General features: G+C 42.0%; 1 protein-coding gene across 12 annotated transcripts in view; it reads right to left on the reverse strand.

The window, feature by feature from the left end:
• PPFIA2 (PTPRF interacting protein alpha 2) overlaps positions 1-18,166 on the reverse strand; it is a 298,064-nt gene that overhangs the window by 11,948 nt on the left and 267,950 nt on the right. For all 12 annotated transcript variants that reach the window (XM_082240942.1, XM_082240945.1, XM_082240943.1 and 9 more), the window contains 3 exons: positions 6,996-7,077; positions 3,607-3,807; positions 1,182-1,244 (listed from right to left, as the gene is read on the reverse strand). In XM_082240942.1, the coding sequence (XP_082097068.1) occupies positions 1,182-1,244; positions 3,607-3,807; positions 6,996-7,077 (346 nt within the window). The remainder of the gene's footprint in view (positions 1-1,181; positions 1,245-3,606; positions 3,808-6,995; positions 7,078-18,166) is intronic.

Below are 18,166 nucleotides of genomic sequence, written 5' to 3' on the forward strand. Positions count from 1 at the left end.
TACATCAATTGTGCGTTTCAAACAGAAGGGTAATGAAGTCAACCTACAGCAGGGTTAACTGCTGGCTAACAAAATACTCTTAATAAAATTAAAAGTGAGATAAGAAGCAGTTTCATGCTCTACCCTACTACATCTCATGAGCACTGGCCCATCTAAACGGTGAGGAATGCACACATTTTGAGGGAATTTACTGAACTGACAGAAATGTCCCACATGGTCACACAAAACAGCTGATATGGGAACAGTTTGAATCTCATTTTGTCTATCGTTGCTTTCAAAGCTTAATTGCTTTCATATTTGGCAGGGAGAGGGGGGATGTGTAAATATAACTGGGAAGATTTATTCATGTAATGGAAATAGGTATGCATAAGGACAGACTTAATGGTGGAATATGAGACAGAGGTAGCCAATTCTGAGCTGACAGTATGGACAGTCAACCTCTCTTTGCAGGGAACTCTCAGAATTGTAGCTCTGTGAGGGGAACAGGTGGGTCTCCTAATAACCATTCTCAGCACCCTTAGGAAATTGCAACTCTGAGGATTCCTTGGGGGAAGCCATGACTGGTACCATAGTGCTTTAAATATATGGTGTGAATTTGTCCTAAGTATACAGTCTGCCATCATACCTCTGGGATTAGCACTATGCCACAAAGCATGTTACTGCATCAGCAATGCGGGCACAATGTTGTCATAACAACCTGTCGTCAATGCACATTTTCACAAGGACTGTTTCAGACAATATATATCACTACAGAGAATTATTTCCAGTCTAGCCTAGTTAAACAAACAGCAATAATTGCTGCACCAAGAAAATGAAATGAACAAACTAATAGAAACACAATTCAAAATTGTGATTATTGCTACAACCTTATGTACAGTTTGGACTTACTTCTGACTAAATATACACAGGCTGCACTGGACAACTGGTGAAAAGCCAGACCATTTCTTCAGAAGCACCTCCATTTATTGTTTTTATTTATTTTGGCATGAATTATCGGACTCATTAACTGTACAGTGACCTTCTTGTATATACGGAATATTCAGCGTACATAGCTTAAAACTCAAATAAATATTGTGTAAAACAATATTCAGCTGTTCTATAGCTTATTCACATATAGTGATAACTGTAAAATCCACACTTTGACATTGAAGTAAATATGAAACGCTGTTGTTGAAACTAACCGTTTTAGCTGGAGCAGCAAGAGTTTCCATTTCTTCATGGGTCACCCAAACATTGCCTGAGGGCTATTGCCAATGCCCACAGGGAGGCAGGTAGAATCCGCATTAGGTAAGCAGTGTTAAAGAAGAAAGGCAGCAACACTGTAAGTTAACAGCATACAGCATCACAATGAGCACAACCATGTCCTTGCCTCAGTTGAGCAGCAGCTAGAAACAACTTCAGACAGCTGCTTTTCATCTTCCTCCACTTTGAAAAATGATATGGAGGTGATCCCCTGAATTCCATTAAATGCGTATTAAGGAATACTAGTACGATTGCCATTTCCAAACACAACTGTTACTACTTCTCATAGAACATGTTGTAGTGGTGCTTATTTCAGCAGACAGGTATGCTATTTCAGGTCTTTGGAGACCAAAAGGCTACATACATATGCACAGGGCATTTCTAATATGATAAACCTTTTAACTAATATGATAAACCTCATGAAATGGAAAGCACAGATTGAAGTCTGTAGGTCTAGGTTGGGGCGCTAATTTTTTAAAAATAACCATTTAGGAGGCAAACAGGGAACATGGGGTCATCAAATGGCTATTCTAGAATGGAGAAAAAAAGAAGACATTGCCTACACACACACACACACACACACACACACACACACACAGTTTCTTGTTTTGTTTTGCTAGCTCTCAGATGTTGCCCTTAACATTTTGTGCAATGCAAAATTCAAAGCGCAGTTCAAGGGTTGCTTCTTCAGGCAATATATCAAAGAAAGCTAAAAGGGTTGGTAAGCCCATATTCATTCTTTTTTGAAAATCATATCTAGAAAAGAATAGCCCCCACTGAACCAGCAATTTCTACATTTTTTAAAAAAGTATTCAACATCTTGGCACTTTTGCAAGTATAATTCCTTTTCTTCCAAGAATAAATTCAGAAAATTGGCCCTTGGTTCACATCTTATATTAGTGTTCTAATCTTTGGCTATACCTTTGGACTGATGCATTTCTTAGACAAATGTACCAATCTGTAACCCTCACCTTATTTTGTCACATGGAATTCACTGGGGATCATGGCAATCATGATTTCTCAATATGCCTCCACAAAACAGATACATGCACACCTTTTAGATGCATGGAGTTTCTCCTACAAATTTGTACACCTGTGTAGGGAAAATTCATAGGTGAAGCTGCTCCCAAATATAATTTGAACTATGGCCAGAAGCAGGACTTACCAAAAAAGGGGGAGAGAAAAACCATACTTCTCTGCTGAGGCATCTCTGTATAGTTCAGTGAGACGACAGAGGCCTCTGCTTCTGCCCAGCTCAACAGGAGAGAGACACTTGTGGCCACACATGCCTACTTCAGTGGGAGAGAAATATTGTGTGCCCTCACTATTGCTGCTGCCTGCCTAAGGAGACACTGGCCATTGTGACTTTGTGCTGATGCTGCTTGCTAGTCTGACTAGCCCAGGTGCCTTCATACTGCTTTGCCCCCCCCCAAACAAAGGTTGCCCATGGCTAAAGCCACTTTCACAGGAAATGTGTTCCTTACACACCAGATGACTCCCTCAGCAAATGCCTTTTAGGACATGGGGACGCTTGCCCGCCAACTCCTGTTGAATATCAGCGAAAGCATCTCTTTGTGCTATGTCTACCTGCTGACAGTCATTTTTACAACTAATGCAAACCCCTGAAGGGTTAGCAGCGATCACTTGGGAATGAGAAAGAACCAGAGATCCAATCTGGGAATGGCTGAAGTTATTTCCATTGGAAAAATAGTGGGGAAATGGAAATCAAATCCCAAAACATTACCTCCTGCATGTTCTCATGTCATGATTTTTGCTGTCTCCTTGCATGGTAAGAAGAGTTTAAAAGGAAACCAAGAAATTACATGTTCGTTAGCTTAAAGTCTAAAAGGTAAAGGTAAAGGTACCCCTGCCCATACGGGCCAGTCGTGTCCAACTCTAGGGTTGTGCGCCCATGTCACTCAAGAGGCCGGGGGCCAGTGCTGTCCGAAGACACTTCCAGGTCACGTGGCCAGCGTGACAAGCTGCATCTGGCGAGCCAGCGCAGCACACGGAAACGCCGTTTAACTTCCCGCTAGTAAGTGGTCCCTATTTATCTACTTGCACTTAGGGGTACTTTCAAACTGCTAGGTTGGCAGGCGCTGGGACCGAGCAACGGGAGCGCACCCCGCTGCGGGGATTCAAACCACTGACCTGTCGATTGGCAAGTCCTAGGCGCTGAGGTTTTACCCACAGCGCCACCCACGTGCCTTGGGTAAATTGGCAGAAAGCATTACTAAAGATAAAACTATCAAGCAAATAAGACAAACAAGCCTTGCTGAGAAAGGAGAGGTCTAACTGGCTAACTTCCATGCTCAGGCAGTGCACCACGGAATTCTAGGTGAGTGAGAGAGGAACGTGACTCACCGTTCTAGATGTCGGAGGGGCCGATGGGCTTGTGAGTGATACCATCTCCTGGATTGCCAGACGGAGTTTTAGGCGATGAAGAGGGTTGCTGATTCCAATTTCCCTCTGAATTTCAGTATCGGACAAGGCAGACATAATGGCACCGCTTTTCACATTTGCACGGCAAGCAGCAACATACCAGGCGGGCATTCCCAGCCACAACTGTTGAGAGGGGGTGGGGTGGAGAGTGGGAAACAACAGTGAGCATCAAAAGTCGCAAATCTGATTGCTGAAGTTTTATGCCTGGAGCTGAAATGGGGTGTGCATACTGCAAATATGGGGTGCTTGTTGTTTGCGTTTGACAGGGCTGCAAAAGCACACTGTCACCTGTCCCTGTTTCTGGCATTCAGGGCAATGCTCTGTTGTGAACCTCTTTATTAGTCCCAAGTGGCTGCCGTTTCAGTGGCAATTTCTTTCTTTTCTTTAATACAGTCCTTTCCCTAGTGACAGTGTTAACGGTCACACACTCAAGCGTGGTTCGATTTCCTTTTTGTTACTAGGAAGAAATACAGTTATTTTTCCAACCAAAGCATGTCACCGATAGAGACTCTGAACAGGAGTGAACTGGTGCAAAACAGGTAAGGTTGGGGAAGTTTTAATGGAACATTTTTCACCCTCTGAAACTGCCTTTCATTCTATAATCCTTTGCTTCAAAACCTCTGGCTTTATCATAGCTTACATGCAATTCAGGTGTAGTGAAATCAGAGGCAAAGGAAGGCATTGTGACACCTTCGACGTAGGGCGCAGGTGCAGCATCGCTATGTATGACACATGCGCTGTACGTAGCAATGCCAAACATGCGCTGTATAGTGGTTTGCCGCCGGTGCCACTCCAGCGCTGTACGGATGGTGCTGAGATGCCTCCGGTGCCGCACCAGCCACGAACAGAGGATGGAGCTCTGGAGCGGCGCTGCAGCGGCGCCAGCAGCAAACTGCTATACAGTGCATGTGCGGCGTTGCTACATACAGCGCATGCGTGCAACAATGCACATGCACTGTACTCAGTGGTTTGCTGCCGGCGCCGGGATCCTCTGCTCGCGGCTGCAGCCACGAACGAAGGATCCTCCAAAGGCGGCTGCGGTGGCACGATGGCTGTTCACGCCACCACAAGCCCCATGGGGTAACTTCTTGTCACCCCCGCAGGCATGGAACCCGGGGCGTATTGCCCCCACCCCCACCCCGTTGTGACGCCACTGAGTGAAATGATTTTAAAATTCAGTTTCAACAACAGTGCTGTCATTCTTGGAAACAAATGCCACCCCCAGAACCGGATTTAGGTCTGATGAACCCCTAAGCTACTAAAGGTAATGGGGCCCTTTATATGTCCAGCTGTCCTTTGTCAACAACAAATTTTTGCTGTTTTTTGTGTTGAATGTATGCTATATGGTAATCGATGGACCTAATAGGTATCTAAAGCCATTTTATTTGTTTTTTTATCTTATATTTTGGAAATTTACATCCAGTTTTTTTTTCCTTTAATTTTTGGGGCCCCCAAGAGAGTGGGTCCCTAAGCTATAGCTGGTTTAGTTTAAACATAAATCAGGCATTGGCCACTTCCCTGCTCCTCTTGTTTCCCATCCAGAAGAAGAAAGCTTTTCACCTGGGGTAGATTATAACTCTAGGGGTAAAATCAACATAATACTCAAATAGTCTAGGGCAAAGCCACATTTTAGCCTTTAGCTGCAAAACTTCCTCTTACATCAATACACTTTTGGTTCCCATCTTTCAGCTAAGCCTTCTTAATAATTTAGGCTTCCTTCACAGAAAATGAGTGGAATGAAGCTGCTGCTTTCAGATCCTATGATTATCTGCACTTTTCCTTTTTTAAAAAACCTGTACATTTTACACACTTAAATACAGCACCTTTGTTTTGTATCATTTGAATCAAGTTGTTCCCTCCCCATTAAAAAATCCTAATAGCCCAAGACACACTTTCTCTCTCACAACTTGTAAACCAAGTAGGAGAACATATGTCTGAATACTGAAGCTTATTGGGGAGTTCTGCTTCATCAAACACGCTCAGTGCTTCTACCTTTGAAATACAAGTGCATGAATCTCACTTCAACAGTAATAATCCTGCACATTATGGACTGAAACACACCATCTGTTTTTAACATCGAAGGAAGAGCAAACTTTAGCTTTTCTAAATGGCTTGCTTTTTAAAGAACAAACAGATTTATAGTGATTGTACTCAAGAAAGTGGGGTTTATTAATGCTGAACACTCCACTATCTTTACTGATGTATTCAGATTTTAAATATCGCAGGGAGGTTCAGAAGCCAGAGCGATTCAACTCAGAAAGCAACTTTTCATTTAATAGAACTGAGGATCATTGTTTACAGTGTGGGATATGGTGTTGCTTGTTATTTGTAATAAAACTTTAAGAAAAATAAGAAAAAGCGTTTAGAAACTAATGCAGCACAGCAGGTTTATCAACAACTGCTGAATCTGGTTGATCTTATCTTAATCATGTCTCTGAATTCTTAATATTTCATATGCCCACACTGGAAAACAATAAATCACAGTCTGCAGTGACACGCTAAACTGTCAGTACACTTGGCAAAAGTAGGACTAGCCCCTCTGTGACATCAAATCTGACAAGCTAGTGGCAGCTTCAAGGATTCAGTATGTCATCAAAGCAGATCAGCCAATGGTATCACGAGACAAGTGGCAGAGAAAACAAGGATAAGGAATGAGAAAACAAACCAGAGGAAGGAAGGGACTGGAGAACCATCAAGGGATTATAGGCTTGGTGGTTCTCATTGCCTGTTATACCTATAGGTCTTTTGCTAGTTCTAAGGACCTGTATCAGGAGAAGCATAGCTGCTTCTTTAGAGCAGCATATTAGCTCAACAATTTACCAGAAATTGTAGGTGACTGCCTGTTCATACAAGTGCTCTCACGTGTATGAGGGGGAGCACCATGGGTACAAAAACCACAGGTGTTGGTGTAGTAGGTTGACATGCAAATCCACTCTTAATTTGATCCAAAATCTGAATGCAACAACAAGCAAAGAAGCTACAAGTAAAAAATTGAGAAATGCTGGTTTCTTAATGGGTTGGGTTGAAAAGATCACCATTCATCACAGATCCTCATATTTGTTTAGATTAATGTGTATTTTTAGAAAGGTTTGGCCATTCTCTGCTTCTATAAGAGGACAGCTGGAGAACTTGCTGTTTTGTGCTGGAACGCAGTATAAAGCATTCTGGGAGACTCTCAGTAAAATGAATGAATTAGTGCTGCTTTTGTTTCTCCTTTAGGAATGCCAAACCTGTATTAGATCTTAAATGATTCATAACATTAAGGTACAATCAGGTATGGCCACGTTGTCAGAAGATTTCCTAGCACTTACCTCTAGCCATGCAACCACTGTGGGCCCATCCCACTGTGCAAAAGGCAAGCCCTTCCTCCGAGCTTCCTCCAGGAGTTCATGCCTAAAAGACCATCACAAATCTATTAAAGCATATGGTGTTACCTAGCAGCACCACAGACACAGTTATGCTCAGATGCAGTTAGCCTGTGGTAAATCACATCAAATATACAGTACTTTAGCTGCCTTTATTTGTCCGTAAGCACTGTTGAACTGTTCAGACCTCAGAGAAAATGTTATTTCCCTTGTTGAGAAAAATGGGCTCCCCTGGCCATGAACTCTCTTGCTGAATTCACAGAATCATCGTGTTAGAAGGGACCTCAAAGGTCTAACCCTCTGCAAATGCAGGAAAACCACTTTTACAGCATCCCTGGTAGGTGGCCAGTCACTCATGAATGTCCAACATAAGGACAAAACCCTTTCAACTTTATTTTTCAGCATTACTCAAACTGCATAGAAAACCCATTATTATTCAGTTGTATTATAAACCATTGCATATGTATGTTTGCTCAGGATATCGCTTAGAGAAAGAACAACTATTTCCTGCCAAATTAACACTGACTTCTGTGGAAAGTAATTAAGCAGTACAATGAGAGATGGACTCCATATTCACTTTGTTGTACGAGCTGGATTTGAAATACACATGTTGGGCTTTTCCAAAACTTTCACTTAGTCATTTGAGGGCTTCAGGTGTGAATGGTTACTGGAAGAGGGGGGAGGTTCTTACGTCATGGAAGAAGTGTTATTATATACAGTATTGTTTTGTCAAATCAATAGCTGGCCATTTGATAAGGCCCAGAACTTTCTGGTACATAGCACCTCCTGCAGTGGCTGTTGCAGAGGGGGAAAGTAGAATACGTCACCTGGCTGAAATGGGGAACACATATCTTCCACGATAAAGGAGTGCTTGAACACTCCTGATCAAACTGCGTTTGGTGAGTTCTCGAAAACGAAATACATAGGTTATATAATTTCAAGTCCTTTCCATTTTGTACACCAGGATATGTAATTCATACATGCAAACTAACTCTGAAAGCAGTTTGATAGCAGGTGGACATTATTTTTCACCATTACAAAAAGAAGACAGTTTTCAAAATCTGATCTTTTACACACATGCAAATAATGTTTTTTTTAATATATTATCAAGCAATCACATGAATAATCTTAACCTGTCTTAACTTCATGATGCCAATTTTGAATTTTGCCACTGAAGTCAGTGAAGGTATCTATATGTGTTAAATATAATGGCTCAAGCGCAAGACTGCTCTTTTGATAATAACATTCTCCAATCCTTCCTAACTGAATTTACTAAAGTGAATTTATTCATATACTTGTTTGCAGCTTCTTCATTAAATTATACAGGATAACCTAAAATATGCTGACATTCAACCCCCCCTTTTTTTGCTCCATTCCTTTAGGGCTGTTAATGAATGAAATGCTGTAGAGTTAATACACTGCTGTTGATTATTGCTTTCTTTTTCAATTTAATGCAAAAAATAATTAAAACTCATTTTGTTCCATTTTAGTCTATGCAAAAAACCCCTAGAATTCAAACTGACCTTCTTACCATTCCATTCTACAAGCCATTACATATTCAAACATATATATATATATATATATATATATATGCAGGTTTTGGTGTCTTCGGGTGTCTTCCCGTGTAAGAGTCGGGGTGTCTGTGCGACGTTTCGACGAGGTCTCACTCGTCATCTTCAGGCTGGTGCTTTCGGCTTCTTGTTACTGGAACAGAGCAGAGTCTGGTGTTTGAGTTCCTATAAATACTGTTGAGGGGTGTGGTGTATAGCCTCCAACGTTCTGGGCAGAGAGGAAGTTCCTAGATTAGTGTGCCTTTTCTTCTTTTGTTCCTTAATTACTTGAGGGATATCTTGGGTGATTTCATGAGTGATATTCTGAATACCACTGGGTGGGTCATTAAGTGTAGATTAGTTGCTAAAGCATGTGTTGGTGCCTTTTCTTCTTTTGTTCCTTAATTACTTGAGGGATATCTTGGGTGATTTCATGAGTGATATTCTGAATACCACTGGGTGGGTCATTAAGTGTAGATTAGTTGCTAAAGCTTTCGTGTCTTGACCTCTTGAGCTTGTGAAGAGTTTTTCTGAGAAGATGGCTGTGCTGCATTTAGTTGTGCTCTGGCTTGGCTTCGTGTATAGGGGCGAGCTGTGGTTTTGTGCCTTGTGCCAGCCAGATCTGTGTAGGGATTGCAGGGGGGTGCAGCATCCGGAGGTGCCACTATAGTTTGGCTACTGGATGGAGTCTGTAATATGTCTGTGGAGAGGGTCTGGGTTTGGGTCTGGTGTGGTTGATTGGTGATGGCGTTCTGTGTGCCTCTGGTTCTGGTGTCGGTTTTTGTGGGGAGGGCTAATTTCCAGATGTCTGGCAGGCGGGACGTGTCGTCACGCTTGTTCATGTTGTGAGGGTGTTTCTCTATCTCGATGGCTTCCATGATTATTCTCTTGTGGTGATGTTCCATGTTAAAGAGCAATTTGGAATCTGCAAAATTAATTTCGTGTCCTGTTTCTTTCATGTGTTGGAAAAGAGAGGAAGTTTTTTCTTCTTTTTTGACGGCATTCTTGTGTTCTGCGATACGTGCATTTATTCGTCTGTTTGTTTGTCCAATGTACGTGGCTGGGCAGACTTTGCAGGGTATTTCATAGACCCCTTGGTTTTCCAGCTGGATTTTGTCTTTTGGGTTTCTGAGGATATTGGCCCCTCAACAGTATTTATAGGAACTCAAACACCAGACTCTGCTCTGTTCCAGTAACAAGAAGCCGAAAGCACCAGCCTGAAGATGACGAGTGAGACCTCGTCGAAACGTCGCACAGACACCCCGACTCTTACACGGGAAGACACCCGAAGACACCAAAACCTGCATTCCTGTACCCGTGAAAATCTACGAAAGCAAATATCTCACCTCTACGGGGAGGAAACCTTCCAGCTGACAAGAACCTACGAGAAACTAGAAATCCGAAGAGCCACCATCTTATGTGATCTCCTGTTCCTACGCAACTGCCGAGACAACAACTTAACTCCCACATGCTTCCAACTTAAATTCCACTCTAAAACCCCAGCTACCGAAAGGATCCTGAAACGAACTGAACTATCCCTAATCAGAAACGAAATACATAAGAAAAGATACCTACTAAACCAAACCAACAAAGATCTGCTCACTCTTCACCTCAAACTATGTAACAAAATCCACCCTGCACTCTGGGACAAATGCAAACAACTAGCCGTCTGGAGAGCTGAAACTGAGACCTCACATAAGACAGACAGACACACCAACAAACTCTACAAACTAGAGAAACGCCAGAAGCCCAGCCACCCTCCACAACAACCCATGAAACAAACAGTACATAACATATCAGACAGGATCCTCACCCCAACTGAAACCAAAGTACTCTCCAAAGGTTTCAACTTTGCAGTCGCCCCGAGACGCATCCCCACGGAAAACATCATATGCGGAGTCGAAGCTAGCCTGACCAAAATCGACCCAGATGAAGCCAATAAAATCAGACTTGAAGTCACCAACATCCTCTGCTCCAGCAAACCACCCAGAAGCAATTTACACAAAGAAGAACAGAAAGCACTCACCAACCTGAGGAAAGACAACAACATAATCATTCTCCCAGCAGACAAAGGCAACGCCACTGTTGTGATGAACACATCGGACTACCAAGCAAAACTATCAAATCTACTCCAAGACCCTACCTACCAACCTATAAAAACAGATCCCACCACCTATCTGGAAAAAACCACCAAATCCAAAATAAAAGCCTCTCCTATCAGTGAAGAAATCCAGCTAAGAATCATCCCCAGAGAAAAATCATCCAGATGCCCCAAACTCTACGGTCTCCCCAAGATACACAAAGAAGGAACACCACTCAGACCAATAGTCAGCTCCATAGGCTCACCTCTACAAAATCTCGCTAAATTTCTCGCTAAGCAACTTCAGCCCTATGCAGAATCCATCGCTTCACACGTTACTAACTCCTTCCAGTTCATAGAAACAATAAAGAAGCAATACCTACATCCCGATGACCTACTTGTGAGCTTCGATGTTGTATCTCTCTTCACTCAAGTGCCCATTAATGAAGCCTTGACAGCCATTCAAAACAAATACAACCCCCCCAAATACATCCTGGACCTGACCAACCACTGCCTAACCAACACGTACTTCATCCACAATGGACAAAGATACAAACAGATAGAAGGAGCACCTATGGGATCACCCCTCTCACCGGTCATCGCAAATTTGTACATGGAACACTTTGAAACCAATGCTTTAGACAAGTCAGAACACAAACCCAAACTTTGGCTCAGATATGTTGACGACACCTTTGTAATTTGGCCACACGGGAAAGAAAAACTAGATAGCTTCCTCACACATCTCAACAGCCTACACCCCAAAATACAATTCACTATGGAAATAGAAGACAACAACCAACTCCCCTTTCTTGACGTCCTAATCTACAAAAAACCTGATGGCTCCCTAGGACACACTATCTACCGGAAAAAAACACACACCAACCGCTACTTACATGCACAATCACACCACCACCCTGCACAAATAAACTCCGTAGCCAAGACTCTCATCTCCAGAACCAAACGCCTGGCTGACAAAGACCACTTGACAACTGAGTTACAGAATCTCTCAAATGTGTTAATCGCCAATGGATACCAGAAAAACAGGGTTACGAAGCTAATCCAAAAAGAAACACCCCCCAAAAACCAAGACACAGAAGAAAACAATGGCATGGCCCTCCTTCCTTACATCAAGGGCACTACAGACAAAATCAGCAAAATCCTCCATAAACACAATATCAAAACAGCCTTCTGCACCAACCAAAAAATAGCCAATATCCTCAGAAACCCAAAAGACAAAATCCAGCTGGAAAACCAAGGGGTCTATGAAATACCCTGCAAAGTCTGCCCAGCCACGTACATTGGACAAACAAACAGACGAATAAATGCACGTATCGCAGAACACAAGAATGCCGTCAAAAAAGAAGAAAAAACTTCCTCTCTTTTCCAACACATGAAAGAAACAGGACACGAAATTAATTTTGCAGATTCCAAATTGCTCTTTAACATGGAACATCACCACAAGAGAATAATCATGGAAGCCATCGAGATAGAGAAACACCCTCACAACATGAACAAGCGTGACGACACGTCCCGCCTGCCAGACATCTGGAAATTAGCCCTCCCCACAAAAACCGACACCAGAACCAGAGGCACACAGAACGCCATCACCAATCAACCACACCAGACCCAAACCCAGACCCTCTCCACAGACATATTACAGACTCCATCCAGTAGCCAAACTATAGTGGCACCTCCGGATGCTGCACCCCCCTGCAATCCCTACACAGATCTGGCTGGCACAAGGCACAAAACCACAGCTCGCCCCTATACACGAAGCCAAGCCAGAGCACAACTAAATGCAGCACAGCCATCTTCTCAGAAAAACTCTTCACAAGCTCAAGAGGTCAAGACACGAAAGCTTTAGCAACTAATCTACACTTAATGACCCACCCAGTGGTATTCAGAATATCACTCATGAAATCACCCAAGATATCCCTCAAGTAATTAAGGAACAAAAGAAGAAAAGGCACCAACACATGCTTTAGCAACTAATCTACACTTAATGACCCACCCAGTGGTATTCAGAATATCACTCATGAAATCACCCAAGATATCCCTCAAGTAATTAAGGAACAAAAGAAGAAAAGGCACACTAATCTAGGAACTTCCTCTCTGCCCAGAACGTTGGAGGCTATACACCACACCCCTCAACAGTATTTATAGGAACTCAAACACCAGACTCTGCTCTGTTCCAGTAACAAGAAGCCGAAAGCACCAGCCTGAAGATGACGAGTGAGACCTCGTCGAAACGTCGCACAGACACCCCGACTCTTACACGGGAAGACACCCGAAGACACCAAAACCTGCATTCCTGTACCCGTGAAAATCTACGAAAGCAAATATATATATATATATATGCTTTCGTAGATTTTCACGGGTACAGGAATGCAGGTTTTGGTGTCTTCGGGTGTCTTCCCGTGTAAGAGTCGGGGTGTCTGTGCGACGTTTCGACGAGGTCTCACTCGTCATCTTCAGGCTGGTGATTTCGGCTTCTTGTTACTGGAACAGAGTAACAAGAAGCCGAAAGCACCAGCCTGAAGATGACGAGTGAGACCTCGTTGAAACGTCGCACAGACACCCCGACTCTTACACGGGAAGACACCCGAAGACACCAAAACCTGCATATATATATATATATATATATATATATATATATATATATATATATATATGCAGGTTTTGGTGTCTTCGGGTGTCTTCCCGTGTAAGAGTCGGGGTGTCTGGGCGACGTTTCGACGAGGTCTCACTCGTCATCTTCAGGCTGGTGCTTTCGGCTTCTTGTTACTGGAACAGAGCAGAATCTGGTGTTTGAGTTCCTATAAATACTGTTGAGGGGTGTGGTGTATAGCCTCCAACGTTCTGGGCAGAGAGGAAGTTCCTAGATTAGTGTGCCTCTTCTTCTTTTGTTCCTTAATTACTTGAGGGATATCTTGAGTGATTTCATGAGTGATATTCTGAATACCACTGGGTGGGTCATTAAGTGTAGATTAGTTGCTAAAGCTTTTGTGTCTTGACCTCTTGAGCTTGTGAAGAGTTTTTCTGAGAAGATGGCTGTGCTGCATTTAGTTGTGCTCTGGTTTGGCTTCGTGTATAGGGGCGAGCTGTGGTTTTGTGCCTTGTGCCAGCCAGATCTGTGTAGGGATTGCAGGGGGGTGCAGCATCCGGAGGTGCCACTATAGTTTGGCTACTGGATGGAGTCTGTAATATGTCTGTGGAGAGGGTCTGGGTTTGGGTCTGGTGTGGTTGATTGGTGACGGTGTTCTGTGTGCCTCTGGTTCTGGTGTCGGTTTTTGTGGGGAGGGCTAATTTCCAGATGTCTGGCAGGCGGGACTATCAAATCTACTCCAAGACCCTACCTACCAACCTATAAAAACAGATCCCACCACCTATCTGGAAAAAACCACCAAATCCAAAATAAAAGCCTCTCCTATCAGTGAAGAAATCCAGCTAAGAATCATCCCCAGAGAAAAATCATCCAGATGCCCCAAACTCTACGGTCTCCCCAAGATACACAAAGAAGGAACACCACTCAGACCAATAGTCAGCTCCATAGGCTCACCTCTACAAAATCTCGCTAAATTTCTCGCTAAGCAACTTCAGCCCTATGCAGAATCCATCGCTTCACACGTTACTAACTCCTTCCAGTTCATAGAAACAATAAAGAAGCAATACCTACATCCCGATGACCTACTTGTGAGCTTCGATGTTGTATCTCTCTTCACTCAAGTGCCCATTAATGAAGCCTTGACAGCCATTCAAAACAAATACAACCCCCCCAAATACATCCTGGACCTGACCAACCACTGCCTAACCAACACGTACTTCATCCACAATGGACAAAGATACAAACAGATAGAAGGAGCACCTATGGGATCACCCCTCTCACCGGTCATCGCAAATTTGTACATGGAACACTTTGAAACCAATGCTTTATTTTTTTTTTTATAATATTTTTTATTACATTTTTTACAGAGATAACAAAGCAATCAAAGAATAGAAAGAAAGGGATAGGAAGAAAGAAAATAAAAAAGAAAAGAAACACGACCACTTCAGTAACTTATTTCAAATTTCCATTGGACTTTCCCCGTCCCCCGCATAATGCATTCTTGACAATAAATTTATCAGCAAATTATACCCTTATTTCGTATATTTCTTTATATTTTCAATTACAATTTAGATTTAAATCTCTTACTCACCATATACTCTAAAAGTATACCATAATATCATTTTTACCCATTTAAATCTTGGTTCTTTCATAAATCTTATCAAATTTCATAGATAGTTAAATTTCGTTACTGGGGCTAGATTCCCAATCATACGACATCTTATGTTTCATATAACTTATAATACTTTTGCAGATAGTCTTTAAATTTTTTCCAGTCCTCCTCCATTGCTTCTTCTCCCAAGTCCCGGATCCTTGCAGTCATCTCGGCTAATTCCATGTAGTTCATCAATTGCGAGTGCCAGTCCTCCAGTGTGGGCAAATCTTGGGTCTTCCAATGCTTAGCGATTAGAATTCTTGCTGCTGTTGTAGCATACATAAAAAAAGTTCTATCCTTTTTAGACACCTTCTGGCCGACAATGCCCAGAAGAAAGGCCTCTGGTTTCTTGGGAAAGGTGTACTTGAACACCTTTTTTAACTCATTGTAGATCATTTCCCAGAAGGCCTTCAGTCTTGGGCAGGTCCACCAGAGGTGAAAGAATGTCCCCTCAGCTTCCTTGCATTTCCAGCATTTGTTATCGGACAAATGGTATATCTTAGCTAGCTTAACCGGGGTCATGTACCACCTGTATACCATCTTCATAATGTTTTCTTTCAAAGCATTACATGCAGTAAATTTCATACCGGTGGTCCATAACCTTTCCCAGTCTTCAGACATAATATTATAACCAATGTCCTGAGCCCATTTTATCATTGCTGATTTAACTGTCTCATCCTGAGTGTTCCATTTAAGCAGCAAGTTATACATTCTCGATAATAACTTGGTCTTTGGTTCAAGCAACTCTGTCTCAAGTTTCGATTTTTCCACCTGGAAACCTGTTTTTTTATCTAACTTAAAAACCTCATTAATTTGGGCATAATGCAGCCAATTTTGCACCTTATCCTTTAATTTTTCAAAGCTCTGCAGTCTCCAATTACCTCCAATATTTTCTATTATTTCCCAATATTTCGGCCAGTATGCCTCCATATTGGTTGTTTTCCGAGCTTTGGCCTCTATTGGTGAAATCCACCTCGGAGTTTTGCTTTCCAATAAGTCTTTGTATTTTTTCCAGACCATATATATTGCTTTTCTGACAATATGGTTTTTAAACATTCCATATGATTTACCCTTGTCATACCACAAATACGCATGCCAACCTAACGAATTGTTAAAGCCTTCCAGATCTAGGACATCAGTGTTTTCTAGTAAAATCCAATCTTTCATCCAGCAGAAGGCCGCCGCTTCATAATATAACCTTAAGTCCGGCAGGGCAAACCCCCCTCTCTCTTTTGCATCAGTTAATATTTTAAACTTTATTCGGGGCTTTTTGCCCTGCCAGACAAACCTAGAGATGTCCTTCTGCCACTTTCCAAAGCATTCCACTCTGTCCACAATCTGCAAGGCCTGAAACAAAAACAACATCTTTGGCAAAACGTTCATCTTTATAGCTGCGATTCGACCTAACAAGGATAATTTAAGTCTTGACCAAATTTCTAAATCTTTTTTAACTTCTAACCAACATTTCTCATAGTTGTCTTTAAATAAATTCAAATTCTTAGAAGACAGATTAACTCCCAGGTATTTCACTTTTTTAACAATATTTAGTTCTGTCTCTTTCTGGAACCCTTCTGTTTCCATAGCCGTCAAATTTTTCCCTAACACCTTAGTTTTTTGCTTGTTCAGCTTAAAACCCGCCACCCGACCAAATTTCTGGATCAGTTCCAAAACTCTTTTTGTACTGGGTTCTGGCTCCTGTAGTGTTAAAACCAGATCATCTGCAAATGCTTTCAGTTTATATTGTTTCGCTCCGACCCATATTCCTTGTACCTGCCGATCCTCCCTTATCATGTTCAGCAAAACCTCCAGGACTGAAATAAACAATAAAGGGGATAGGGGGCACCCCTGTCGTGTCCCTTTTTCAATATGAAGTTCTTCTGTCACCACATTGTTCACTATCAACTTAGCTTTTTGTTCTGAATAGATTGCTTCTATTCCATTCTCAAACCCCCTTCCCACTCCCATCCCTTCCAAATTTTTCTTCATGAATTTCCAGGAAATGTTGTCAAAGGCCTTCTCCGCATCTATAAAGATTAACACTGCTTTGGTGTTGATATTTGTTTGTAAAAGTTCCAAGATATCAATAATGTTCCTGGTATTATCAAACAAATGTCTACCTGGGAGAAAGCCGGCCTGGTCTTTATGAATTACTTCATTTAGTACTTTTTTAAATCTGTTAGCCAAAATATCTGCAAATATTTTGTAATCCACGTTTAGGAGTGAGATGGGACGGTAGTTCTTAAGTTGAGTCTTTTCAGTTTCCACTTTAGGTATCAATGTGATGAATGCTTCTTTCCACGTATCTGGTGCCTTCCCTCCCCCCATAATCTGGTTGCAAACCTCCTCTAGTGGTTGTATCAAATAGTCTTTTAACGTCCTATAATACTTGGAGGTGAGTCCATCAGGTCCTGGAGATTTGCCTAACTGCATATTCTGAATGGCATCCTCAATTTCCTGTTGTGTTATTTTACAATTCAAGATTGATCTCTTCTCTTGAGATAGTTCTGGAAGGCCATTTTCTTTCAAAAATTGTTCTATCTCGGCTGCATCCTCGGATCCTTGTGTGTACAATTTTTTAAAATATTTCTGGAAACACTTTCTAATTTCTCCGGGTTTCTGGATGTTCTTTCCTTCAACTTCTAGATTGGTAACATAATTTAATTTTTGTCTCTTTTTCAACTGCCAAGCTAGCAGTTTCCCACATTTATTTGCCGACTCAAATGATCTTTGTTTCATTTGTTTAATTCTCCATTCCACTTCTTGGTTAATCAGTTGCGCATATTGTGACTGGTGGAATTTAATTTCTCTTAGAGTCTCTTTTGATTTTGGATTCAGTCTTAGTTTTTTCTCACCGTCTCTTATCTTCTCCAATATCTTGTCTTTTTTACCATTCCAGAGTTTTTTCTTAATCGTATTCTGTTGTATCAGAAACCCTCTCATGACAGCTTTACTCGCGTCCCAGATTGTTCTTTTTTCCACCGAGGTATTTAAGTTGATTTCAAAGTAGTCCTTTAAAACTTTTTGGGCCTTCTTTACAATCTCTTGATCTCTTAGCAGGTTGTCATTCATTTTCCATCTGAAGGAATCGGCAGTAGTAAATCTCATTTCCATTTTCAGAGCGTTATGGTCGGAGCAAGTCTTTGGGCAGATTTCTATTTTTGTAGTCTTAGGTGCCAGCCCTCTAGTTGTCCAAATTTGGTCGATTCTTGTCCATGACAGGTGGGCTTC

The sequence above is a fragment of the Podarcis vaucheri genome (assembly GCF_965113315.1).
Source record: "Podarcis vaucheri genome assembly, chromosome: 10".
Classification (NCBI taxonomy): domain Eukaryota; kingdom Metazoa; phylum Chordata; class Lepidosauria; order Squamata; family Lacertidae; genus Podarcis; species Podarcis vaucheri.